A 13036-nucleotide genomic window follows, 5' to 3' on the forward strand; every position below is an offset into this window, starting at 1 on the left:
GTCAGAAGAGGTCTCATGAGATAAAAATATTAACTGTTATATTATATTATGTTATATTAATACAGCATACTTTACCCTCAAAGATTAAGAGAGGATCACAAGAAAACTCTTGAGAAAAAAATATTAACTAGTTTATCTTTTATATTAGCTTCCCTAATAATAAATGCAACATATGTTATTTATTTTACACACTTTTATTAACAAACAATGAACACAGTACAATCTTTTTCAGGTTTAAATTTAAACAAACCAAATCGAAGAAAACGAATGATCAACCGGAGGACGCACATCAGCTTGCACCGTTCACTTTGTTACGTGGAGGAATCACGTTGCACGCGGTTCTTGCTGAAAGCTTCACGGAAACGACTGGTCGGATTAAATGGTCGCTCGCTGTAACTGGCGAATCGTCTGAAAACCGAACAGCATTATCTCGTTAGAAGTTTGCAAAGGTAGCCTGGAGCGAACAACTTCTACGTCGAATCTCCGAGGGAATCCCAATTTGTTCATATCTCGGCGGGGAGTTTCATTGTTCTCTCATTGTGTTAAACGCATATTTATATCTTTCGATAAGATGCAGAGGTGGTCGATAAAAAATTGTTACATAAATCTTCTGGATTTATTGAGTAAACGTAGAATAATGCAGTTTATGCTTCATTAAACAATACCTTTTTTGCATCTTCCAAGCTGGCAGGAACATATTTTGCGTTCACCGTTTGTGCCAGCTTGCTGTAGTCTCTGTAAAGAAGATATTGATCCTTCAGCCACTGCCTTATCGTCGATACTTTCTCTTGTAGCATCGCTATCGCATCGGTAGCTAACAAGTTTGAGCTTTCAATATCTAAAAAGTTCAGAACTCTTCAATATCAGTTTTAATTTATCTGCGTTAAAGACCTACCAGGTCTCTTGTACCCCAAAATTTTTGGGAATTCGAGGGGTTTAAATGCAGCGATCTTAGACGAGGTTTCTCCGGGACCAAATTCCAGTTGCGTGAACTGGAGCTCCAGCAAGTAATTACGGATATCCTCGCGTTCCTGTTGCATCCTGAGGATAGCTGCTTGCTTCTGTAGATGACGCGTCTGTCTGCAGAATCGAGATTGCTCCTCAATTTTTTCTTGATTTACCCTTCGTGATTTGGAAGCTTTCGATATTCTTTTCGACTTTCCTCTTTTAATTTTCATCTTCTGGTGGTGGCTGGAGTGCTTCAATTTGTCAAATTAATATTACTAGAAATATCGACATTATTATTATTGTATGAAATATTTTACCGTTCTAATATTTTCTTGAGACGTTAAACTCTCATCCTCAATGTTCTCGGATTCCTCGTACTCCACGGAAGGCAGCTTCACGACAGCTTGGCAGTTCTTACAACGTCGAGATTTATCCGAGATTTTCCTCGTCGCGTGGATTCTGTGTTTTCTGACAATAGCATTAATCGCGTCCTTGTTCAGTTCTCTCAGTGTACTCGTGACGTCCGATTTTTTTGGCGTCTCTCTCAGAAGCTTCTCGCTGGAGATGTTTTCCGGTTCCCTCATCAATTTCTCTGTTTCACTCTTGGCTGCCTCTTTTTCTACTTCAACGGATTCGACTTGAGCTTGTTCGCTAGACAAAGACGCCATCTCTGCTTTCGGGGATTCCTTCTGAACCTTCCTTGCGCTTGAGGCACTTTTCCTGCAGCCGTAAAGAAAAGAAATATTTAACACATATCACATATAATATATAGTACATGTTATTATAATACAAAGGTAATCAGATAAATAATTTAAACAGAAATTATATATTAAATATAATTATTCAAACTTATTATTCAAAATTATAAGATTGCATTGTAATTTTCAGGTTTACATCGTCGTTGAGGAGCTGTTTTCCTTTAACGGTAGGCCATCGTGGACCTTGGATTCCGTTAATCTCTGATCATCTGAGAAGGAGTCGGTTTTTTCCTTAACGTTTTCGTTCGACAATTTCCTGTGCTTCTTGTTTTTTCGAACGTGCTTTTTCGTCGGCGTTGTTTGCTTGGACAACCTGAGGAGATTGATCGGCGTCACCTCGTCCACGTTCTCCGTCGTCTTCACGTAATTCGATAGTTCCTCGTCGAGGTCGACGTCGCACACGCTGTTGCTCTTTATTATCTTCGGCGCGATCAGTTCAACGATTTCTTTATCTCTGAAAATAAACTACAGTTGAATCAATATTTCCTGTTTATTCGGCTTCATAAAATTAGAAATGTTACAGTTAATCGCGAAGCTAAGATAAGCAAATATATAATCAGTCTAAATGTTTTCAGCTCAGACACTTCGAGTTTGGAACGCGTTAATGTTGGAAGACTTCGAAAGGCCTCAAACTCAAAGCATCTCAAATCTGAAGCTGCTGGAACTCGAATCGCCTCAAGTTTGAAACATCCTCACCGCTTAAAACTCTATAACCTAAACAGTATAAATCGTTTCAATTACTTCTCTTCATCGACCACCTTCTCCTCGACGATCTCCTGCTTATGCGACGTAATCTTGATCTGCTTCACTCCAGATATCAGCGTATCCTGTGGCAACGCCTCTTCCGAGCTCTTCTGCGACCGTACAGAGCTAGACGAAGTAGTAGAATTAGTAGCCTCTTCGAAGGTGTTCTCGTACTGCAGCTTCTGCTCGTCCGCGAAAGAAGCACTTGACGAATCTTCACCTTCGATATTGTCCTTGTCCAACGCACTGGGCAGTTCTGAAATGGTTTCGCTCTTTTCGATGACCTCGTCGATAGTCGTTTCGTCGTTGCCAGGATTAAACGCCTCAAGGTTGTCTTCGGTCGTTACTTTTTCCATTACATTATTTCCATTTCTCGGTTTAATCGCCTCTGAAATTGTTTCAGCAGTCTGTCTGGAGAAGATAGTAGCTACAGACTCTTCATCTTGCCCTTGAGGGTCTTCAGATCCTGATACGACATCCCGGATCTCGGAACTGGACTTCAAAGTATCCTCCGGGTTTGAAACTGTCTTGACAGACTCTTCGGTCCTTGAAGCACTTTCTTTATTCGCTTCAATTTCAGATGACAGTTGTACCTTTTCTCTGGGAGACGTTTTGGATGACTTCTTGGAATGCACTTCATCGTCAGAAAACTTTTCACCTGGACTTGCTGTCTTCTTGAATTTAGGTGACACCTACAAAGTATATGTAATTAAGCTTAAAGAAAGGTAGAATGAAATTTCAAACAAGTCACTTGTTCAGAATAGTGGACGCTTAAACCCATTACTACCTTCGATGCGATCTCCTTTTTCGAAGTTTGAATATATTCGACTCTGCTGCTGTTGCTTTTGGGCGTGCTTTCCAGTGAACTTTCAGTACTCACGTTATTTCGATTCAATTTACCCTCTTTAAGCTTGATTTTATACTTCCTGTCCATCTCTTTGAGACGTTCCAACGCGGCTGTTGCCCTTGAGTGTAACATTTCTCTTTTCAATTATTTTTTTGTTTCGAAATTCAACGGTACATGATTCTGTGACTTGACTGAGCTTCACTTCTAAGTTTTTAGCCGGTTGATCAAGGAGAAACACGCTTGCTGGCAATCGTTGCTAAGGAAACAATTTGTACACAATCCACTTTGAAACTCGACACACAAGAGTGCTTTTGAACGCCATTCGTTTATCGAGATTTCATCGTCAAAAATATTAAATCTTCTTCGAATAATTACATGGATATAATATAAAATTGTGAAGAATTCCATTTCTTCAGTGGATAAAGTGTCTACAGTATAATAAAACATTTAGTTGATTGTGTAAAGAGACATTGTTTCAATTTTATTCCTAGCGGGAAACAAGTGTAACGAATTTTTTGTGTAATTTATAGAATGTTAGAAACATGTTATGGTCATTAAAATGATAAAGTGATTGTAGTATCGCTATCTGTCAACGCTCTTAGTATTGCAATTTATGTAAACGGAGATATGAAGTGTGCGGGAAATTAGAAACGGTTCTATACAATTAAGAATAGAAGACTAGTATAAAAAATAACATAGTGTTTTTTAGGTAGTATTTTATTATACATTAGACCTCTTTGTACAACTTTAAAATGTTCCTAAAACATTCGAAGCAGTGATAAGTATATTTAAATTCGCTCTCGAAAATGGTTATCGGTTAATTAACCAATAAGAATTCTGCTTTGATTACTTTCCTATCACCTGCCATATCGACGATAGATAATATAAGGTAATCGTTGTCGTGAGGTTATGTGCGCGCGGCATGGCTATAATGTTGCCACGGTGCGGCGCCTCGTTGGTCGAGCGTGGTCAGTTCTGATTGGTTGATAGACGAGAACCAATCAGTGCCCTCCATCTGTCTACCCCGGTAGCCGCTAACTCACCAACCACGTCTACGTTTCGGACATTATCGGCTAGTTCGTTGTAGAGTGAACGTCTTCGTCGACCGGACTTTCATTGTCCCGGCATAAAAATGCGGTCCTTCTGCGCGTTCGTGCTTCTGCTGGCGGCTACAATCGCCACCGCAGAAATCTACTTCGAGGAGAAGTTCCTCGATGGTAAGTAACCGTTTCCAGAAACGTCTATTTAGCTTGTAATTTCATTCGTGATCTTTCCATGGCACATTGGGAAAACTGCATGCTCAGCTAGAGGAAGTCCTAAAAAGTCGGTATACATTTCCGATTGGCTTTCCTCGAATGTACCACGCCCACGGTATTCCATTTCTGTGCGAAAATGTTATTAAGTTTACTATATTTGATATTGTCGATGCTTTCGAGCCGAGGCGGTACACTGTATTTCTCCTTAGTAACCACACGCCCTTAGTCGCTCGTTTCTACGATGTCGTGTGCCTTTGTATACGCACGAATAACTACATAATTGATAGCCCGTGGTACAATGGAGTGTCGTGACATTGTTTACGATGCCATATGGGAACAGGGAAAATTGAAATTCCGACTCGTGGCAAAGGCCATAAGCACACGGCTTGCGCTTCCTCCGACATGACGCGCAATCGATTGGTTGATCTGTGTTGAACGCTCTCTGCTTCGTGAAATAAACTCGCCCATGCTTCATAGAAAATGTGTCGATTCGATGTAACTATATACACATCTATATATCTCAGTTGTTTCTATTTTTAACAGAATTTTCTTACAGACCGTTTTCTCATAAGTTGTCACAGCTTAAGAAATAAGAATATTAAATGAAGCTAACTATTATAGAAGTACTTTTAATATTTAATGAAACATTTATTTGTTATTGTTGAACTTTAGCCAAACAATCACAACATTTTATGTGAATGATTTCTTTTACAGATTCCTGGGAGAAGAACTGGGTGTACTCTGAACATCCTGGAAAAGAGTTTGGAAAGTTTGTTTTGAGTCATGGAAAATTCTGGAATGATCCTGAAAATGACAAAGGTAGATAGGAAAACATCTGAATTGAAAATGATGCATCTATAAATATGCAACTTGTTGATACTATTTTTGTTTGCAATAGGTATCCAGACTTCCCAAGATGCTAGATTTTATGCATTAAGCAGGAAGTTCAAGCCCTTCAGTAATAAAGATAAACCGCTTGTTATCCAATTCAGTGTTAAACATGAACAGAACATTGACTGTGGTGGTGGATATGTCAAGGTATTTGACTGTTCACTGGATCAGACAGATATGCATGGAGAAAGTCCCTATGAAATTATGTTTGGTAAGAATTATTTAATTATTGACAAAAATTTGTAGGAACCCGAGTTCAGAGTCACCAGTTACACTCTGTAGTGAACTGGTGCTGATGATACTCGGAGAGTAAAGTCTTTCTTATGCCCTGAATATAGTTGTTATAGATATTTCAGGTACCAGTAAAGAGACATTATATCACAACATGTAGCTTCATATGTTGTTGCCATAAGTTAGTCTAATCTCTATCAAATTTTATACTTTAACATAGTTATTTCTTACAGGACCTGATATTTGTGGGCCTGGAACCAAGAAAGTTCATGTGATCTTTAGCTACAAGGGCAAAAATCTTTTAATCAACAAAGATATTCGATGCAAAGACGACATTTATACTCACTTGTATACTTTAATTGTTAAACCTGATAACACGTACAAGGTAAGAAAACTGAGAGGAAAATCGTACCACAAAATGTTATATAATTATGTCGAGTCTAGAGTCACATGTTCTCATTGATAACCGTGGAGGACGGGTGCTAGAGAATCTCGTAGAGTAATGATTATCTTGTTCACAAAATATTTATAAGTAATATATTACTTATTTATGTAGTAACAAAGAACGACATTGTATTATTGGAGTTGATGTAATTACTGGATCTTCTGTCTTCCTTCTTATAGTTAACCACGATATGTTTTTAAAGGTTCTTATCGACAACGAAGAGGTAGAATCCGGTGAATTGGAGGCAGACTGGGATTTCCTGCCACCGAAGAAAATTAAGGATCCATCTCAAAGCAAACCCGATGACTGGGATGATAAACCCACGATTCCCGATCCAGACGACACAAAACCAGAGGATTGGGATAAACCTGAACACATCCCTGATCCTGAAGCTAGTAAACCTGAAGATTGGGATGACGAGATGGACGGAGAATGGGAGGCTCCGATGATCGATAATCCTGAATACAAAGTTAGTTGAATAAGTTTAAACAATCGTCATCTCGTCGATTTCGTTTATTTACTTAATTTTACTTCTCTTTTCAGGGTGAATGGAAACCGAAACAAATCGATAATCCTAACTACAAAGGACCCTGGATTCATCCAGAAATTGATAATCCTGAATACACACCTGACCCAGAATTGTACAAAAGGGATGAAATTTGTGCCATTGGTTTCGATCTCTGGCAAGTGAAGTCTGGAACTATTTTCGACAATGTACTCATCACGGACGACCCTGAGGTCGCCCGCAAGTTTGGCGAAGATGTTTGGAAACCCACTTTTGTACGTATAAAATACTATTCACACAGTTCATTACTATTATTAACTGGTATTCAATGATGTTAAAAGCATTGCTGACTCTCATGAGCGATAAACAGCTGGAATTCCTCGTTGCTGAAGTTTCATAATTGAAATCGTTAAACGTTAAATGGAAAATGGCGTGAGGCTTATTTACAATTATTGTCTTTCAGGAAGGTGAGAAGAAAATGAAAGAAGCTCAAAACGAAGAAGAAAGAAAACAAAGAGAAAAGGAGAGTAAAGAGAACGAGGATAATAAAGATGACGAGGAAGAGGAGGAGGGGGATGAAGAGGACAATACTGTCCAAGACGCCGATGTAAGTGTCAATCATTTTCAGTATTATTTGTTACAACGACTATGATGATTACTAATGAAATTTGGTTCTTTGTTTCAGGGGCATGATGAATTGTAAATAATGTGTCGTGACTGACACGAACACAGACTGTATTCCAGGAGCTGTGTGGCCGCGACACGCACTATTTTCCATAAAACGCAAAAAAAGTCATAAAAAAGAAAATGGTTCCTTTCGATCAAACAAATCTACGGGGAAAAATTCTCAAATCTTGGAAAGTTTGAAACAGTGAGTCGCAAAGTAACATTTTAAAATTGAAATATGGCCTCGTGTTTAAAGCCTAAACATTTTATCCTAGTCTTCGATCGTTTGTTCATTTGGGTTTTACAAAAAATCATCGGTGAAAGGTGTTAAGAACATCGAGTGTTCAACAAAATCAAAGTGCTCATTGTGCTACCCAGAAGTACGCTACAATCTCAAAAGAAATATATATAATAGCACATACATAGTATATATGTATTATATAAATAGTCATCTTGCCCCGTGTCTCCCCCATGACACAGCTCCATAAAAAGACTAAGTTGTTCCGTTTTTGTTTGTCAAGTGTTTTTATATACAATTGAAAGATAATTAAAATGTAATTTAACGATACATTATATGTATATATATTTATACATATATACATATATATACATATATATTTCAATTTCCGTACAGTGTACGCGCATATTAAAAGAAACCCGCTGCAGTTAAAAGATTAAGAGTGATTGGATGTGTGCAGACGTGATTGAATGAATATAAATATAAATATGAATAATTGGTATGATTATGTATCAAATGCAACCAGTAACCAATGTAATAAAATAAATAAGACTTTTCTAGATGTGCTAAGGCTGATTATTTTCGTTTGTTATGTTTCAATGTCCTAAACATGATCGTTACGCATCTCATCAATTGTTACATTATATCAAACCCATTACTGAAGACAGCATTATGTTATCATTTTTCAAATATTTAATAAACATATTAGATGATACACGCTTTGTTGTAATTACATCATTTTTATACAGTAATAATTTGAAAGTAATGCAGATGTCTTTCAACAAATAGAGTAATGACACTGCGTTTTGATATTACGTAACTACAAATCAGCAAAGGCGCGGTACGCGGACATACTTCATTTGAAAACATTAATGACTGTTTACATGAAGTTCAATTGGCATTGTGCCAGGGACACATTGTAAACCCGCCTTGAATATGCGCAGAGCAGACAGCTAGTTGCCATTGTGGTTAGATGGTGCCGTAACTTCAGTACATTGCAGCAAACAGCAAGGAGTTCAGAAAAATGTTAGGTACAAGAACAATTTTGCAACGATGCGCTAGGACATTCAAAACGTCCGCAGCAAGAAGGGAAGATCATGGTCCTGAAGGTTTTCCCGGTGCCGTAAGTATAAACGAAAGTGAATAAAATATTATTGCATAACTACGGTTTTCGCTTCACATCGATACGTTTAAAAATCAGATTTTTGTACAAGTACAAATGCTATCAAATTAGGCTTAACATTTTCTGCTACGAATTTGATTATTTTCTTAAGCAGCTGATTTTGTGTATGAAATAATAAATTTAATGTTTGCAGAATCTCCCTTTCAGCATTCAAAACAGATACAAGCTCACTGCATTGTTCGTTCTCTTCTTTGGCAGTGGATTCGCGTTACCTTTCCTCATTCTTCGTCATCAATTAACAAAGTAAATTATGTAAGTTATCTTTAAGTATTTGGGCATCTTAATATGTGATCTATTTACTTTGTATTGATTTTGTAATTATTGCATTTCAGGTTTACAATAATGGTATTAGTAAGTTGTTATTACAACTGTTATAAAAACAACATGTAATGTACCTATTTATAATAAATAAATGTTAAGTTGCATTTAATATTCTTATCCATACTTCATCACAATTATAATTTATTAGTAACACGTAAAACTATGTATTAAATTTCCAAAATATGTATATTTAATGAAACTACTGTAAGTAAATGAAATGGATTTCAAATAAGATCTATTAGCAATGGAAAAATAAGTTCCATAAATGTTCCAGATATGTAACATTACCCTAATATTCTATTATATTACTATTCTACTACACAATATATTTCACTATTAGTTCCCAGTTTTATCACAACTAGAGTCAAACTCAAGTTTACAGCAAAGGGGTACGACCAAGTCTTTTATTAAATTTCATATTCAAATCCGTTTTATTTTATATTTATCGTATATAAATGGTTTCACATTAATTTTGACTTTTATTCGTTATTTAATGACATCCCATTGTCATCAGAGAAATTGCGTTCGATCGAATTAATTTAAAAGTAATACAGTATCATACGCAGTCTCGTAGCCGTTGATTTGTGTATCTGTTCTCCTTCGATTGCGCGGCGAATCAACCGCTTATTGTTTCGTAGTTTTGCGTGCGTGGAAATCGGCCTTCACGTTTTACTCGAACGAATTGTTTCAAAGTACCATCATTTATTAAGTATCACCATGAATTGACGTCTGATCAGACTACACGAGGCGCACGTGTTTTTGAAGACTAATTTCTTCGTGTACAGAATTCCTCCAATCTAATCGTATTACCGTGGAAAACGCGTTTATGTTCTGATGAAATAAAATAAAATCGACCAAAAAGTCATTGAAGCAATTTCCCAGAGCGCGATTAAACGAATCCTCATATTAACAATGTATCAAAAACTAAAACTGGAGGTCGAGTATCTCACGGAGCAGCATCTTACCGGCTTCGAAAATTATAAAGTAAGTTTACCGATTAGATAAGTATTCATATCTTACTGCTTTTCGTGTTTCTGCGGATTATTTTAATACGTTTGAAATTCATTCATAAATCTCCTAAAATTATTCCTGCAATCTTTCAAAATTAACATATTTTGTATGCTAATTTAACATTTACAATTCACAATCAAATTTACAATCAATGCACCAAAAGTATTATATTTCAGATATCTTTTATTTATAGTTACTAATTTATATTATCTTCCTACTTTAAATTTCATTTACATATAGATACTTGTAAATTAGGTATACATAGTTTGTATTACGTTATAATTGTTAATGTAAGATATAGCTCTTGCCTTATAAATGCGTGTAAAGTTTAGCTGAAAATATAATGTACAATATTTACATTTGTATGAATCAGTATTCCTTAAGCAGATCAGGTTTTATGACATCATAGCACGATATGACTAACAGTGATATAATTATTTAAATCCCAAATGATTTCTAGCATTTAGAACATATTGCAATAAATCAATGTTAATTATGTTTTTAGTATAATTCTGTGGATACAAGTCCTCTGAGCGTGTATGTTATGCACCCTTTTTGGAACAAAGTTGTTCAGGTATGTTTCTGGATAAATATATATTGGTAAATCTTAGCTGTTATTTTATGTAATAATCTATTCTTGTTTTAGTACTGTCCAAAATGGGTTGCTCCAAATGTACTAACTTTTTCTGGATTTCTTTTCACTGTTTTAAATTTTACTCTATTTGCGAGTTATGATTATTATTTTTATGCATCAAGCAATGATAAACCTCAATATCCTCCTATCCCAAGGTGGATTTTTGCCTTAGGTGCATTTAATGTGTTTATGGCATATACACTTGGTAAGCAATATGCAATAAAGTTTAAACCCAATTAATGTACATTTTATGTTTAATATGAAACTTCTTTTTTTATAGACGGTATAGATGGAAAACAAGCACGGCGTACACAGACTTCTGGTCCCTTAGGAGAATTATTCGATCATGGGTTAGATAGTTGGACTACTATGCTCATCACTGTTTGTATGTTTTCTGTGTTTGGCAGGACAGATCACAGTGTGTCTCCATTGAGAATGTATTTTATTCTGTGGAATGTGTTTATTAATTTCTATCTAACTCATTGGGAAAAGTATAATACAGGAGTATTATTTCTTCCCTGGGGATATGATCTATCTATGGTAGTAAGTATTAAGTTGTATAATTGTATTGAATAAAATGTAGGACTTATAAGGATATTTTATCATAATTGACATGATCTACAGGGTACTATTGTCGTCTTTATTATAACAAGTATAGGAGGACATAGAGCTTGGAAATTTATACTACCAGGTGGTATACCAGTTGGAGTGATGTTCGAATTGTTGCTTTATGTTACTGCAATTGTATCTAGTTTACCTGTAGTTCTCTGGAATATATACAAGTTAGTGCAACTTTTATGATTTATATCAGTAACTTTTATTTAATCTAATAAAGTTCTCATTTTATTTTCAGGTCATACAGGGACAAGACTGGTAAAATGCGAACATTCCTAGACGCTATAAGACCTTTAATACCTTTGGCAGTATTCTTTGCAATTTCAACAATTTGGGTTGTTCATTCCCCGACTAATATTATAGAGAAAGATCCCCGAGTCGTTTTCTTCATTATAGGAACCATTTTTTCAAATATATGTGTTAGTTGATGAACAAATGAGTCAGTTCACGCATTTGATTATCAAAAATTAATGGCATTTCTAATTTTCAGTGCCGTTTGATTGTTTCACAAATGAGCAACACTAGATGCGAGCTGCTGTCATGGATATTGTTACCTGTAGCGATCGCAGCAGCTTTCTCATTTATCTTGCCTAACACTGATCTGGAAGCCACGTACATTGTTGCCATTGTAGCTTTATTAGCACATATACATTATGGAACTTGCGTGGTAAGATTTATTTTGTTAAATTAAATAGTAGAATACTTCTACAATTATTTATCTTCATTCAAAATATATATTGTTATTTTAGGTACGTCAGATGTGTCGTCACTTCCGTATCCATACATTCCGTATCAAAGATCGTACTGATTGACTACTTGCCGACGATACATGTTAAAAACGAAGAACAAGTTAGAGCAAAGTATTGAATACAGGGCAGACAAACGTAAGGCAAACGATATAATGTAAACGAACTTCATCAAATTTCAAATGTCACGACTGAAATGGTGCCTAAACAACCATTTCTTCAAAACAAGTATCAAAAATACTGGCTATGACTTTTGAACAATACATTTAAACGTGTCACGACCGCTGATCACAATGCTGACAAACAGTACCTGTTAAGTAATCTTATTTTTTGTTTGCAGAGGTAAAGTCCTTTAAATTTCATACTGCTGTGATATAGTTACGGAATCATTCGCTAGTTTGTTTCGTACGATCCTTTGCTCATGTCTATGAATTTAGAGACTTACCGTCCCTTTACGTTGTCTTTTTGTGTTCTGTGCTTAATTCCACGTGTATATTTTTTTTTAAGACGCATAACATCTTATTATTCGTGGATTTCGTTTTTAATATGTATTGTCTGTGCAGTAAAAAGTTGCGTTTGCTCAGTTTTATTATGTGACAAATAATTTGTTTCCTTTATAGATTTTTCTTTGTGAAGCATCTTTCAAAGGAAAAATAATTTTACATTGCATAAAAATTCTGAGTAAGCTAAAGCAATAAGTGAAAGGTTAAAGGAGACAAAACGTAACGTCAGTGAACATTTGTAATAGGAATTTGTAATTTTGTGTGAGAATGCATGTGTGTGTTACTGTATTCATACATTAATTGATATCGTTAAACTGAAAATTTTTGCAATTAATATACAAAACCTTTCATTGTCATAACGAACAATGAAAAAGAATAATACTAAAAAGTCAATTCCTAAATCCAGAAAGAACAGTGGACTTTGTATTTTTGTCACCAGACGAGTGGCGCAAAAATTATTTAACAAAAGACATCGATGAATATTTCATACTTTT

At 35.7% G+C, this 13036-nt stretch overlaps 4 protein-coding genes across 4 annotated transcripts; 3 read left to right on the forward strand and 1 right to left on the reverse strand.

Moving 5' to 3' along the window:
• Positions 1 to 175: 175 nt before the first annotated feature.
• LOC100880520 (uncharacterized) lies at positions 176 to 4204 on the reverse strand. The gene is made up of 7 exons (XM_012280315.2): positions 3238 to 4204; positions 2448 to 3142; positions 1843 to 2160; positions 1266 to 1668; positions 896 to 1199; positions 666 to 838; positions 176 to 408 (listed from the first exon to the last, which is right to left on the reverse strand). The coding sequence occupies exons 1-7, from the start codon at positions 3427 to 3429 to the stop codon at positions 376 to 378; spliced, it is 2118 nt and encodes a 705-aa protein (XP_012135705.1). The 5' UTR covers positions 3430 to 4204; the 3' UTR covers positions 176 to 375.
• A 143-nt stretch (positions 4205 to 4347) lies between these two features.
• Positions 4348 to 8091, forward strand: Calr (calreticulin). The gene is made up of 8 exons (XM_003701062.3): positions 4348 to 4514; positions 5268 to 5372; positions 5452 to 5655; positions 5909 to 6060; positions 6323 to 6589; positions 6664 to 6900; positions 7089 to 7232; positions 7311 to 8091. Exons 1-8 carry the CDS (start codon positions 4430 to 4432, stop codon positions 7326 to 7328), a joined length of 1212 nt encoding a protein of 403 aa, XP_003701110.1. The 5' UTR covers positions 4348 to 4429; the 3' UTR covers positions 7329 to 8091.
• A 375-nt stretch (positions 8092 to 8466) lies between these two features.
• On the forward strand, positions 8467 to 9142 carry COX7C (Cytochrome c oxidase subunit 7C). The gene is made up of 3 exons (XM_076541039.1): positions 8467 to 8652; positions 8846 to 8964; positions 9045 to 9142. Exons 1-2 carry the CDS (start codon positions 8554 to 8556, stop codon positions 8957 to 8959), a joined length of 213 nt encoding a protein of 70 aa, XP_076397154.1. The 5' UTR covers positions 8467 to 8553; the 3' UTR covers positions 8960 to 8964; positions 9045 to 9142.
• Positions 9143 to 9414: 272 nt separating this feature from the next.
• On the forward strand, positions 9415 to 12408 carry LOC100878625 (ethanolaminephosphotransferase 1). The gene is made up of 8 exons (XM_003701064.3): positions 9415 to 10017; positions 10550 to 10618; positions 10691 to 10883; positions 10959 to 11221; positions 11303 to 11460; positions 11532 to 11712; positions 11784 to 11960; positions 12043 to 12408. Exons 1-8 carry the CDS (start codon positions 9946 to 9948, stop codon positions 12103 to 12105), a joined length of 1176 nt encoding a protein of 391 aa, XP_003701112.1. The 5' UTR covers positions 9415 to 9945; the 3' UTR covers positions 12106 to 12408.
• Positions 12409 to 13036: the final 628 nt, after the last annotated feature.

Source organism: Megachile rotundata, chromosome 16 (genome assembly GCF_050947335.1).
Source record: "Megachile rotundata isolate GNS110a chromosome 16, iyMegRotu1, whole genome shotgun sequence".
Lineage (NCBI taxonomy): Eukaryota > Metazoa > Arthropoda > Insecta > Hymenoptera > Megachilidae > Megachile > Megachile rotundata.